This window comes from Diplotaxodon limnothrissa, linkage group LG15 (genome assembly GCF_057381915.1).
Source record: "Diplotaxodon limnothrissa isolate DT_005_m linkage group LG15, D_limnothrissa_male_GT1.1, whole genome shotgun sequence".
In the NCBI taxonomy this organism is placed as follows: Eukaryota; Metazoa; Chordata; class Actinopteri; order Cichliformes; family Cichlidae; genus Diplotaxodon; species Diplotaxodon limnothrissa.
The window spans coordinates 24,744,610-24,759,307 of record NC_140610.1 but is presented as its reverse complement, the minus strand read 5'-3'; the positions used below and the strand labels follow the sequence as shown (position 1 = coordinate 24,759,307).

Below are 14,698 nucleotides of genomic sequence, written 5' to 3'. Positions count from 1 at the left end.
CTCATTATGTTGCTCTGTATGCTGCAGGTTGTTGCCATGGACGCTGTAACCTGATAGTAATCACGCCCTCGCAGGGGGAATTTACATGTGAGCACCTCTACTTGAAATAATCGCCCGAGCGTGGCCTCATTGGCTCCCAGGGGTCCCGACACAGCCCTGATTTAATCTGCTCATTATTACACGGAAAATTCAGACAAAATACATCCGTGGATTTATCCCTGTGATTTGCATTCTCCCCCCCTTTTTTGAAAAATACACAGTTCGTGTGTTTGTAATCTCGTAATCACTGTGTGCAGTTTGAGAGCTAGAAAATCATTGTGGAGGTATTTCAGTTGTTATAGTTTGATCAGCTCTGGTCATCCCTGCTCAAATATTAATAAAAGTGTTTTTCACTTGTCTTCTGTTGCTCTTTTGCTCCTTTTGTGGCTTTTTAATAAAGATCAACAGAATCTGAGCTTTCTTTCGCCCCAGATTGCTCTTTTTGACACATTTCCACTAAATCAGATCCATAACACATTCAGCTGAGTCTCAAAGATCTTTTTTCAGTTCCAGTTCATATCCTTTTTTGGGGTCACTCTTTGTTTGCCCCTCGTCTCTCGCACAATGTGCCTCGTTTTGTCTGGCTGTAATTTTTGAAAGGCAACACTTCAGCTCCTAAAGTCTGGCTTTTACTGACAGCCTGTGAATAAAGCAGATCCTGGTGTCATGGCCTCGGAGGTTTTCTGTGAACGTCTTTGTGTTTCTGTTTTCTTGTTACTTCCGCCACGAGGTTGTGTTTTTTGTAGTGCTGCTTGTGTGTTGCTCTGTCTGTAAACACGATAGAAGTGTTCTGAATAAATGGGGTGTAGAAAAGGGCCACAGTAACAGTCCATGAAAATTTGCCTTACATTCACCATCTTCAAGGTCAACTTTGACTTTGATTTATTGGTAGAAAACTAGCAAAAAGCTTTATAACTCAGAAAGTGTGCTGTGCTGTGTGCTAAACAAAGTACATATGTACTATATCCACATGAATATAAATGTTGTTGTAGTGTGTAAAGTCATGAGTTCTATTTCTTGAGTATTTGATTCCTATTTTATTTTACTTTAAAGTCTATCCTAGTCACGGTGTTTTGGTTCCTGTTTAACTTTATTATTGTTCACATGATAATAAAGTTTTGTGTGTTTCCCTCGCGCACCGCTCCACACGCTGTTCTTCTGTGCTCCCCTGTGTCTTTGGTCGGTCATTTCCTCTTTTACTTAGGAAGTTTTCACTTATGTCTTAATTTGGGTTTTGCGTCCTCCATCTCTGATTGTCTTCACTTGTGATGATTACGTGTATCCATCCGTGTCAGCGGTGTTAATTTGTGGGCTGTGTATAGTCTTGTCCTCCCTTTGTTAAGGAATACGTCCTCTAGTTGGCTTCCCGTACTTTTTGTATATACCCTTTCATACAAATTCTGGTAACCCTGAGTATAAGACACAACTTGCCTAGCACGACCAAATACAGGGACAGAATCAAAACTGTCATGAAGTTTGCACATTTTATCATTATGTGCTCCAGCAAACAGTCAGTCAGGACACACACGTTAAAATAAAATTGCATAGAGCCTAATAGGATCAGTGAGGATTAAACTCTGATCTCATTTTTCTTTAAAAAATCTGTCACCAGTTTAAATTGCCCAGCAGCATCCTTCATCCAGTCTGTTGTAGAAAGCTCAGCTAGCAGCTGCAGTTACACCTACACTGAGTATTGCCTTGAGCATCTCCACACATGCCGCTTTTATAAAGAAAAACAATATTTATGTGTGTCTTTTCAGTGCAAAGAGTTAAAGGTATTCAGATTATCCTGTGTCTGCAGCAATGTGGGAGTCTCTGTGGAGTCATTTCACAAACTCCAGCGCCATCTAGAGGTACAGACGAGAAAGTTCCACATATAAGATTTCTAAACAGAGAGAGTTCGGACATGCTCGGGTTTATGAGTGGAAAATAATAAAGTAAATAAAGGATTTAAAAAAACATACTCAAAGCAGATCATACAGCATGAAGTTAAATATATATATACTGACACATGACGTGTACAATATTTCTGTTTTATTTTTTAAATTTATTTTTTATTTTGGTCCACTCAAGATGTATAAATAGCCATGACTCTGATTCAGGTGTATTAATGTGGACAGGCTGATAACGAGACAGTGGAAAAATAAAAACAGTCAGAGTAATTACAGAAATATGAATATGTGGATTTTATTTTATTTTTAAAACCTGATGGGGTTTTTTTTAGTTACAATCACACACAGGTGATGATGTTTTTCTGGTCTGCTTTTTAATTTTAAATTTAATAATAGTTTAATAATTAAGTTATTCTGCATATGCATGTTTATCAGGATGGCCAACGCTGGATTTTGTTTCTCCATCAAGAAAATGACACTATTAGTGCTGGGACTTTTTAATTCAGTGCAAAACACATTTATTAGACCACCTGTCATTAAAAGACAGCTTTACAAATATTTTACAGATCTGTCAAAAGCATTTTTAAAACAAGCACTCCCCCAAAACAAACCATGTGTCATTTATTAGGTAAATGAAAAATTGAAATCGTGTTTTTATACCCATATTTGAGCCACAGTCTCAGAAACCTAACATCCAACCACTAAAACTGGTTTTCTCATTAGGAATTCAAGTAATTAAATGTAATCTGGCATCTTAATGAAATAAATAATAATGTGTTTTATTTTTTTCTGCCTTTTTGTTAAACAGTAAATTTGAAAATCCATAGATAACAAAGATAATTATATTTGAGCATTAAAAATGCAATTTCGATTGCAGAGCTTTTGCGTACTGGTGAATTAACCATTAGAGAAATATAAAATCTTTTTTGGTACTTACCAATACTTTTTACAATTTAAATACAACTTGGGAAAGTTTTGGCATAGACCTCGTAATAAATTCATTAAGCATTGCATAGCTTATATCTTATATTTTGAGTTCAGAATTGGGGTTTCTCTTTTATTGTGTGCATTTATTTATCTGTTTATTTTTGTTCTTTTAGCTTCTCTCATTTCATTTGCATCACCGTCATTATTTTCACCATGCAGAGCTTCATATTCTCCAGCAGGTGGCGGTCAAAGACAAGAAAAATAAAACCCTAACTCCACACTCAGCAGGAAGTGAGACGTTTGGAAGGTTTCTCTGGCTGCTGAGCATGCTCAGTTCAGTCCACAGCGTAATGGCCCTGCGTGTGTGTGGCTTTAAGTGTTTACCTGAACTTTAGTCCCTCAGGATCCTCAGCGCAGTGCAGAATGGTAAGTTTCTTCTACTTCATCACCTTTGGTTCCTTTTAAAGCTGCAGATACATGTGAATTTCTTTAAATGTCCCCGACAGGTTTGTTTCTGTCTTCCTCCAAAAATATAAAGTTAAAAACAAAATTACACCAGCTCCTTATTTTGTAAAAGAAAAGATACTTGTCTACGTTATTTTGTGGCTCACACAGCAGCTGCAGACATTCAGCTCAGCCTAAAAACTTCTCATGACCCTCTGATGAGCCCTGCCAGCCACAGTCATAGTCCTAAGGTATAAAAACCAGACCCTGTTGGTCTTTTTTTGTTTGTGAACAACCAAGTGAAACGTTATCAGAACATACTCTGCCTCACTATTATCAGGGTATTTGATGATATTTATAACCTGGCTTTATGACTGCTGGCTCTCCTGGCTGTTTGGTACTCCTAGAAAAGATATGAGTTCAGTCAAGACCACTGTAGTCAAAAGATTTTTCTGTCTACCTGCACGAATGGAGATGCTGGGATGGCGGTGTGTTGCAAAGCGGCTTGCAAAATTGCAGCAAATGTGAGTGCGTCGCTCAACATTGTCACCATTTCAAACAAATGTAAAATTAATGTATATAAAGGATCATACTCACTATAAATCGCCTTGAGGCAATTATTCTTTTGATTTGGTGCTATATAAATACAATTTAAGTAAGTAGTAGGACATTACTATAATAGTCATTTCATTTGTTTTTATTGTGTTTTTATTTTAAGAATTTTATAACATTTATTTAAAAAATTGTTTTAAATTGTTCTAAAAGAGGCAGCTGTTCAGCTCTAAATCTGACTACGGGTAGAATTAGCTTTTTGCTTTTGTTTCTGTGAATGGAAGAAGTTTCCTCGTTTCTGTGAGGCTTTCCTCTCCTGTGCCAGAATCAGTTTATCAGCACGCTGCTGAGGCCAGTTCTGCTTTGTAGCCTTCTGAGAACTAAAGTTTTAAAACCAAATGTTACCCAGAAGTTAGAGTAATGTGTGTGAGAGGAAAATCACAACCTGTGAATCACTGGTATGTTTCTTACCCCTGTCATAGATGTCACACCGCTGACATTAGTGATTCCAAATTTAGGACCGGCAACTTGAAACCATAAAATATTAAGTCTGCGTACAGGGTCTGTTTTTTTTGTTTTGTTTTTTAACTGCTTACCACATGTAAAGATCCTGTCATTGATCTCTGCTGCAAAACCACATATAAAGTGATGCCAAAGTTTTACCGACTTTACATCAAAATGGAAGAAGCCACCGTGACGTCAGTCACCCACAGTCGTTTGTGAGCCAGAGGTGACTGAAGTAATGTGAGATGGTTGAGTGTTAAATTATCAGCTACACCCTAGCTAATTTACCATTTGGTAAGTTATCAGCTGTGTTTGTGCAGCACACATGTTCATAGGTTCTAAGTAATAAAAACTCCAATTTCAGACAGTTTCATTAAATTTGTTTTAAAAAGGCACAAAAACCACAAACATGGTGGAAAAGTCCAGTTCAGTGATACGATTAGTGAGACAGGTGAACTTTAAGCCTTGCCATTATTCGAATAAAAATAAATAAATAAACTTCCAGTAAAAAGTGTGTGAAGGAGACTTTTCATAGAGGCCAAAGTAGAATTTATATCAGGCTGTAAACATGTTTATTGCTACTGTAATGTTGGACATTTGAACATGGGAGGCTGGGATTGGCTCAGTTTTGGAGCGTCACGTAAAAATTAGATTTTTCAGTAAAAAAAAAAAAACTAAAACATTTTGTTAAAATTCAAAACAGAGGAAAAAAACAAGAGTGAAAGGTTATTCAGATAAATACACATAACAGTCTGAAAGCAGTTTATTAGAGTGTTTTTAATCTGCAGATTTGTGTTCAGGGACAGGACACATGGGCAAGCCAAGACCATAGTTTGAACGCCACATTGTAATTAATTTTTACATTTACAGTCAGAGCATGATTTCTTCATCAACATTATATTTAGCAACATATCACATCTTTGTTTTGTTCAAAATGTATTTATGCCCATGAAACTCAAGTTTATTTATAAAGCACAAATAACCAGATAAAGTGCTGCACAAATATGTGGAAAATGTTATTACTAATAAGTCAGCCATTGTTTACTTAAGATAAAATATGTAATTAATAAGTTTCAGCACACGCTTGATTAAAAGTCAACAGATATGTAATAGTCTATCTGTAAACTGCGATACAGCAACTCCCTGCTGGACTTTAACCTTTTATCAACCACCAGGTTACCATTGAACTGGTAGGGTTTTTGTAAGGTTCAAATCTAACCCATTCTAGCCATGCCCTTAACTTCCAAAATCCTTAAGCAGTATTCTGATTGATGAGTTATTAAAAAAGAAAACCTCCCATAAAAATTTTGTGAAGGAGGAAACCATCCACAGAGGCCAAAGTAGAATTTTATAGCGTGCTGTAAACGTGTTTATTGCTACTGTAAAGTTGGACATTTTAACATGGGAGTTTGTGGGGCTTGACTCAGCTTTAGAGCATCAAGTGGACGATGATGCTCCAAAACGTAATGAAAAAAGTTTAACTAAAATTGAAAAGGCAGAAAATAAGTGGAAAAGTGATTCACGTGTATACATTTAACAATCTAATGACAGTTGATAAGAACGTTTTCCTTCCCCTGAAAGAGACGCCACAGAGACACTGAGACAACAAAGGTTAGCTTTAGGAAAATGTGCATTTAAAAAAAACCAAACATGCATATACCTGACATTTTACTCATGATTTGTTTTGTCTTTTTAATCGCATATTTGTTTCTAAGTGATGTTGTTCTGTTTTCATGAATGTACATGTGCAACATTTATAAAGAAACAGAACTGGTGGATGGATTGAGGCCTCTCCACATACGAGAGGTGCAGATGACAATATACATCGATTCATATGAATTCTGAAATATCTGTTTGAGAAGTATGAAGAAAACCATTTGAGAGCAGTGCCAGTGATGCAGACCCAGTTTTGTAGTCTGCTAATAAGAGTAGCATGATAAATGTTGAAAAGGCTAAAATAAATACTATAAAATGTAAAGCTGCTGTCACTCCACACATAAATACTGACATTTCAGTTGACTGAGTGGCTTCAACATTTTACAGCAGCTTGTCCTCAAACTGGAGTTTCTCCTGCTCTTAAAACAAAATCAAATCCGACCTTCCGTTAAAGCTCGAGACGGCTGCTTGTTCGCTGTCTGGCTCGTCAACATGTCGGGTAAATAAACGTAAAGTAATGTGATGTGTGCTCCACCTCCTCTGCCTGTTTTCTTAAAAAAGGCTCTTTGTAAAGCTGCTCCATTAATGTTGGCTGCACGTGACGCCCTCTTTCACCCCCGCAGAGGTCAGAGGTCAGCCTGGTGTTTGGATAAGCACACTGATCCTGTTAAAGATCTGAATGGACCACACACACACACACACACACACACACACACACACACACACACACAGACCAACAAAAGAGATATTTTTGTCCACTCTGGAATAACGCACAATTCTGTTGTTGTTGTTGTTGTTTTTTAATCAATTTTTTATTCATTTATTTGAAGTTTGAGTTGTAGAACATAAATAAAACAGGACATGAGAAAAGACCTAATAAATTAATTCCCCTTTTTTTTAAATGAAGGAAGATGAAAACCACAGAAATAATTCTGTCTTTATCTCCCAGAGTTCAGCAGGAGCAGGATCGGCCCTCCAGGTCCATGCGATCAGGGTCCGCCCGGGTCAGGAGCTGCTGGGAACTCTGCAGGCTTTCGTGGAGGTGAAGCGTCTCGGAGCGCCGTTCATAGTCACGTGTGTTGGCAGCCTCACCAAGGCGACGCTGCGGCTGGCGAATGCCACGGCAACAAAAACAAACGAGGTAGTCGAGGCAGCGTGTTGGGTTGTATTTATAGAGCTCTGAGACACGTGGGCTCGTCATGATGTCAGCTTTTAAACTTTTCCTTCAGGTGGTGCACCTCAGTGGGCCCTTTGAGATCGTCTCCCTGGTGGGCACTCTTAACCCAGACGCCCACATTCACATCAGCCTCTCAGACTTCGAGGGCAAGACAGTGGGAGGTCATGTGCTGGGAGATCTGGAGGTGTTCACCACAGCTGAGGTGGTCATTGGTGAAGCGGTAGACCTGGAGTTCACCAGAGAGATGGATGAGCAAACGGGTTTCCCCGAGCTCGTGGTTCAACCACGACCACAGACCAACCAGTCAGCCTGAATGAAAATTACAGGAATCGTTCATCTTTACATTTAATATCTAGTCTGTGAAGCTGAGAGATTAATTAAAAACTTATCAGCAATATTTGAGCCGCAGCATTTACACCTGCAGGGCAGCTAACAGAACATCGATCAGCTCCACACAACAATCGTCCCTCAAGAATCTGTCTGTACCCAACACATGACACATCGGACTTACATCATGTGCTTTTATGTAAATCCCAAAAGTTGATTCTATTCATCCGGATGTCCAGATAATTTACTTACCTGGATGATTGAGCATACATCAAGACAGGTCTTACGTAGGCTTTTCATTGTCCACAAAGCAAAACTGTGGGACTGGTGAAGCTTCATCATGAGCTATCCTTGAAGCTAACTCTGAGATTAACACTGTGCTGAGAAACTCAGTCAAAGCTTCATGTTGAACTAGAAGAATGTGACATTAACTAAACTTTCTTCCAAATCTAGCAGAAATAGTCTCAATAAATACTGACTGTTAAATTACTGCAAAGATGCAATGAGATGACTTTGTTGAAAGAGCACCATTAAAGGCTTAAATCCTGAACAATGCTTGAAAGGAATTTTTGCATTGTATATATCATTTAAGGTATTTTTGCAGGTTTTCATCTCAGTTTACTGGAGTTGATGGTGCACATATAAACAAGGTTAAAAGTTGATGTAAGTTAAACGAGTTTAAAGTTGTTGTTCTGCACAGAGATGGCTGAAGGGATCATTTGTAAAATACTCAGCAGGCATTTCAAAATTGTTTGTTTTGTGCTCAAATAATTTAAAAAAATGCAAACCCTAGCAGTTTGGTTAGCGTCGGGACAGAGGAGCGATCATTTCTCCTGCACGCTTGTGCTCTGCAGTCTTTACAGTAGCTGCTCCGCTTCCGGGAGAAAGAGGCGGGGCACATTAAAGTCGAGCTACAAAGGGTCCCCGCTGCAGCTTTGTGCTTTTGTTTGTCCGCGTCAGCGCAGCATGGTGGCCAAAAAAGCGTTGGTGGTCTGCCCCGTTTAACACATCCAACTAAAGCAGCTTTGTTTTCCTTCCTGACAAATGAGAAGGCGATGCAGGCGTGCAAAGCAGATGTTCTGGATTTAAAATATCACTTTTTGATCTCCATCCGTTCTTTCGTTGCTTGAAATCACATCTTAATGTGGCAGAGGTGATTAAACATCACCAGCGTTGTTTTATTCGCTCTCACGTACCCTCGCTGTGCGTCCACACAGAGATATGTTGCTGTTCTTCTTTAAAATGTCGCCGACTAACAAGTTTAGAAGTAAGAGTTGTTGTTTATTAATGTTTGTGTCTGGCATCCTGCTGTGAGGCACCAATTACTTTCTACTGTGAGTCTCTTGCTTGACCGAGAGATGGCTTTAATCTGTGCGCAGCTTCAGAGTTCAGGTTGCTGTGTTTGTGCCCACACTGCGGCTCGATGTGTCCCCATGCTGACCTTTTAAAAACACACAAACACGAGCATTTCAACACTGTTATTTTATGAATTCATAGTATTGAATGGGTTGCACCTGTAGAGCTTGAGTGAAGTCAATGTAAAAGATAAAGGTGCAACAATCCCTATACATATATAACTATTCATTAGGAGGGGGTGTTGAAGATGCATGGAACAGCCAGCAGGATAGGCTACTCTGTTTGAACTGTGGTTGGTTCCTTATCTGAGCTCCAGCTGTGGAGAAGACAGAAGTTTGATTATTGGAAGAAGTTCATCAACTGAAGGGAAGTCAAGTGTTAAACACAGTCCAAACTGTCCACTGTGGCCTCTGTCTGTGCTTCCTGAACTCTGTGGTAAACTGTTGCTTCACTGTCAGCATGCAGTTTGTTTCTATAGTGTCTGCATTGGCAGAATTCCCACACAAATCTCTCTTTTTGATACAGAAATTGACATCAGCATGGGAATATAAATCCCACTTCAGGCTTCAAGGTTCAAGGTTCTTTATTTGTCACATGCATAGTTATACAAGTATAACACACAGTGAAATGTAGCCTGACACGCTCCTCGACATGTGCAAAAAAATTGGGGAGGGGGGGTGTAGAGGAAGAACATTATATATATATATATATACACACACACACACACATTCATTGGGTGAATGTGAAGTAGTAGCAGCAAGCAGGTGAATTCTGTACATTAATATGAATAGACATCTGACTATTTTACAGGATAGACAATATAAACATATTTAAAATTAAAGGAATTTGAAATGTACATTGTGCCTTGGTTTAGAGTGTTTGGAAGAGAGTCCTGTCTCAGTCAATTATAGATGATGTAAGAGGGCGGGTGTGTGTGTTTAGGGCACGGATGGCTTGGGGATAGAAGCTCCCCTTGAGTCTCTCTGTCCTTGCCCGGAAGATGCGGAACCTTCTACCAGATTGCAGAAGTTGGAACAGTTTGTTGCCTGGATGGGACGGGTCCTTCAGTATCTGCGCTGCTCTAGTCCGGCATCTCCTGGTGTAGGTGTCCTGAAGCGGGGGGAGAGCAATCCTGCAGCAGCGTTCTGCTGTACGGATCACTCTCTGGAGAGCTTTTTGGTCCTTCCTTTCAGGGAATTTGGGGAATGCTGCCAGATTTTAATCTACTGATTTGTTTTTTGATGGCTTTTGTCTTTAGACCTTGTGTCTGGGCAGTATTCTCCTAAAGTTTACAGAATGTGTTCAGATGATTGCTGTTTAGAATTTCAGTTTTAAAGACCGCCTGGCTTAACATGATTCACAATCCTTTTGTAAAAGCAAACATGTTTGGTAGCTGGTGGAAAGAATAGACTGATAGTAAAACTACCTCAGGTAACTAGTCACACACACACACCCTGCTCTACTCAGGTGAATCTCCTTGTACAGATGAAAAGCAATGCAGATGATAGTATCTGCTCTCTTTTTCTCATTAGAGGATTCTCCTCCCTGTTGCCTTTTGTCCCTCTACTTGTGTTATCCATCAGTAATGAGCCCAATAAAAACAGGGGACTCTGGTGTTGTTAAGCCGCCCCCTCTTCGCCTCACTTCTAACGAGACCAACCCTGGTCATTTGTAAGTCGGCTGCAAAACAGACTCCTGTTTGAGGAAACAAGAGAAGCCGTGGTGGCGGTCGCAGGCCTATGGCACAAGCAGACATCCCCCTCCCCGGGAAGCTGGTGCTGATCAGCCGGCTTTCGGCTTCTATGTGGCAGTCAAAGATCTTCCAGGCTAATGACACGCAGCTCTGTTTGAATGTCACAGCATGAGGCGGAGGGCTGGACAAATCCCACACACAGATCAAAACATCCGAGCTGCTGCTGTCACCGCTAAGGGAAGCTGACACAAGTTGCTAGTGTGTTTCCAATGTACAAATGTTTTGCTGTTTTTCATATTTTTGTGGCTCAGAAAGTCAAAAACAGTGTATCCAAATGAGAAAGGTTTTCTGAAGAGGTAAAAGAAGAGCACAAAACTAAAAGTGTCAAGAAAACAGTGCAAGGAAAACTCAATTACAGTCCTGCACGTAACAATACAATTAGTACTGAAGTGTTCTCGAGATGGAGAGATGCAGTTCAGACCTTTTGCTGGATGAAGTCTGATAAAAGCAAAACAGAAATAAAAATGGAAAGAGGAAAAAAGCAAGGATGGAGGACTAGTTCAGACTGATACATTTTTTAGAAAATATTAAAAGAATTTGGATCTAATATCTGAGTGTTTAGCTCTTCCAATGCTAAAGTACAGACATAGCTGTTGTTTTCAACCTGGACGCTGTTCAGCCTTATCAAAGCTCACAGGATGACTTTGGATGGATGTACTTGGACATTATTAAACATGCAACAAACTCTCTGAATCATTTGTGTTTTCATTTCAGTTGAGTTTTTCCTGTTTTAAAATGTTCAATTTTACTTAAGTTTTCATTAGTTTCAGTGTAAGTTTCTTTTGTTCAATTCCCCATCCTGACACTAAAACTGTTCACACAGCAAAATAAGCCCATGTGAGTGAGTGGTAGGCTCTGAGGACTCTTTGATGATGATAACTGCAGTTCATGCCCTTTTCTCTCTGCGGTCTTTAAACTTGATCAGACAGGCTTCAGTCACATCCAGGCAGCTTATTAATGAAAAACCAAATCAATAACGCCAAATCCTCCTCAGGATTTGAACCTGAGAGCTCTTAGGCCCTAGAGTTTTGGGGCATAAAACGGTGCTGTTGCAGACTTTCACCACCAGGAAGCAGCACGAGTCAAGATGAGACGCAGGTTGCAGTAGGTGCGCTCTTCAAGAGAATCTTCAGTCAGAACCATTTACAGCATGAACCAAGTAAGACCTACTGTCAGACGCCTCACTCTGGGAAGTGGCTTCAGTTTTCCAGCTTCACTGTTATAAAGTCTGCTTTTCAACAAAACACTGAGAAGTCCACAAAGCTGAGCAGATGCAGTTATGGAGCCAGAGTCCGCAAGGCTTTGACTCTTGAGAGTGATCATCTCAAGTCAGGAGCGTATATTTTATCACATTCTTTCAGTTTGAGTGTTTTTTACCTGCTCTTGGGTTAAATTGAAGCATAGCATGTACGTAATTCATGGATGGCATGTATGTAACAGGACCCACTTTCTATGGCTTAGCCACTCTTAGCTGGTGAAGAAACAAGCTCATCACTGACATATATGTTCATTTAATATTTGTGACCCAAACTTATGTCATAAAGTTATTTTTTTCTGTACTGATAATGTAGTGCACGAAACATTGTGGACAACCCAGTGAAACTGTTCTTGTGTTTTTGTTTGTTTGGTGGCACTCCTGTGGAAAACCAGACAGTTGAAAAAAACAATATAAAAAATGCCTGTGATGTCACCCACTGATATTGTTGGTGTCATTGCTAGCATTTTGGTCCCAGCTTTTTTTAATTGTTGTTGTTTGTTCTTTTAATGACCTGCAAAATAAGCCATATTATTTGTCAGAACGCTCCTTTAAAATACTCCGAAAGGCTCCAACAGCACAAACACAACTGAAAAGTCCAGTTCGGTGATATTTAAACACATTTAATGTTTCCATTAGAGGAACTGCAGTCTAGCCTGCTCTCCAGATATACGGCTTTAGGGCTAAATCCTACCAACCTATTTGGTACAAAACAAATGAAATGACACAAATCGGCTGCTTAAAGGTTAGAAGACATGACAAGACATTTGTTAGGGCAGAACATAAAGCTCAGATCCTTCAGTGTGTGGAGATCTTCTATTTGTGCCATTTGCTTTCCTGTTGTCCACTGGGTGGTGGGCAGCATCAGTGACAGAGAGGCCAACAGGCTCAACAAACTGATCCACAATGCAGGAAAAGTAGAATAGAATAGAATAATCCTTTAATTGTCCAACTGGGAAATGTAGTTGTAACAGCAGCAAAAAAATACAAATACAAACAGAACAGAACACAGGACAAAGAACAGAAACACACAAACTTTTTACATACTTACATCATGGACAAGTTACCAAAACAGTACTGTACAGTTATTATAACTGAAGTACAGATAAGTGGCAAACCCAGGTCATAGTGTGCAAACAGAGCAGGATACTGAAAAATGTTTTAATAGTTAAGAATATTTAGAATAACTAGAAAAGTAAGTTAGGTAAATGACATTTTGGCCTAAGTGTCCTTTACCGTTTTTGTGATACTTTACTCAGTGTTGCGTTAAATGCTGTTTTTGTAGGAGTAACAAACTGTCTCTGGCTTTGTTACTATCACCTACTATCCATCTGTGAGCATGTATGAAGGTTTTTCCACAGCTGACCAGGCAAACAAAAGAACCAGAGCCTTTACAACGTACTACTGGTAATTTTTTCTTCACAAAAAAAAGAAAGAAAATCATTCGTTTATTACAAATCAAACTAAAAATAAAGGTTGGTTCTTTGTCCTTTTCAGGAAACATGGGCTCTTCCACAGCTTTAATAAGATAAACGGGCACAATCAGCGTGAGCAGAATGGGCCCAAACGCTGGTATAAACAAATAATCAAATCATTTGATGCAGTTTATGGGAGCACTGCAGCTCAAGTGCCCTTCCTCAGACCTGTGTAGCTCTGTCTAATGGGATGTTGGTTGAATTGCTGCTAGCTCGAAATTGTCATTTTATGCCTGTTATTTCTAACAATACTAACAGATAAAGAGGAGAAAAGGACATCCATAGTGGCTGACTGTGCTGTTTTCAAGGCCAATGTGGTGAAAGTTTAAATGTCCCTGAAATAAATTTGATTTTACAATGCTAGGAAAAAAATCCCAGAAATATGAAATATGAAAACTGTCAGCTGTTTTAGATCCTGTGAGCAGCCCCAAACAAAGGGTCCCACTCAAAAGGGTTAATTCCCGTGCAATCGCACAAACCAGGTGAGCCCCGTCTCAGACACTGTAGGCTGAAAGGTTAACGCTCATGACAGCACAGCTAGAAAAAGACTGACCTAGTGTGGTGTGTCAGGAGAAAGCTTCTTCTTTCTATAAAGAGCATGACAGCATGGCTTGCTGTGTTCAGATCAGGGTCACTTGATCCAATGTTGATGATAAACTTTGCTAAAAAGGGATGTTTGTAGCTTAATTTAAAAGTATCCAAACTGGGGGCTAGTACCTCAGGAAGAGTCATTTAGGGTTAGCTGGATAAAGGCTTTGTGTATTCTTCCACCATGCTTTAAAACAACAATCAGTCAGGTGTGAACAAATCATACATGTTGGGAATGATCACAAAGCCAACCCTGCATGCATTTGCAACTAGTTTTCAAAACAGAGGACAGCTCTTCCCAAACTAGGCCAAAAACAGAGTGCTGCATTATTAAATCCCACGTGTGTTTGTATAGATATCACGTGGACACATCTAAGACGTTAATCCTGGTACCAACACAGCCTTTATCTGGTCTTCTGCGGACCATATTTTACATGTTTCCCACGTTATCAGATTAGGATTTGGGCCTCTAAAAGAGATGGGAGATTCTCAAATAACTGAATTTATTTCTAGGCTTTATGTCATTTGCTGTGGATGCATTTGTTCTTTAAAAACTGGTGTAACTAAAAATAATAGAATTCCTTTGTTGTCACTCTCCTAAAATAAAAGTAATAAAATTAGATCTGCCGTGAAAAATAAAAAGTGTGAACATTCTTTCCACCTCAGGTGAAAAGACAACAAGAAAATGAGCCCTGAAGGCAACATCAGAGCCTTTTTGTTTGGATCCTCCAGCTGAAGTTGAACTTGTTTGTG

General features: G+C 39.4%; 1 protein-coding gene across 1 annotated transcript; it reads left to right on the top strand.

Moving 5' to 3' along the window:
* Positions 1–3,209: 3,209 nt before the first annotated feature.
* On the top strand, positions 3,210–8,061 carry LOC146617612 (uncharacterized). The gene is made up of 3 exons (XM_085373168.1): positions 3,210–3,284; positions 6,964–7,155; positions 7,244–8,061. Exons 1-3 carry the CDS (start codon positions 3,282–3,284, stop codon positions 7,502–7,504), a joined length of 456 nt encoding a protein of 151 aa, XP_085229294.1. The 5' UTR covers positions 3,210–3,281; the 3' UTR covers positions 7,505–8,061.
* Positions 8,062–14,698: the final 6,637 nt, after the last annotated feature.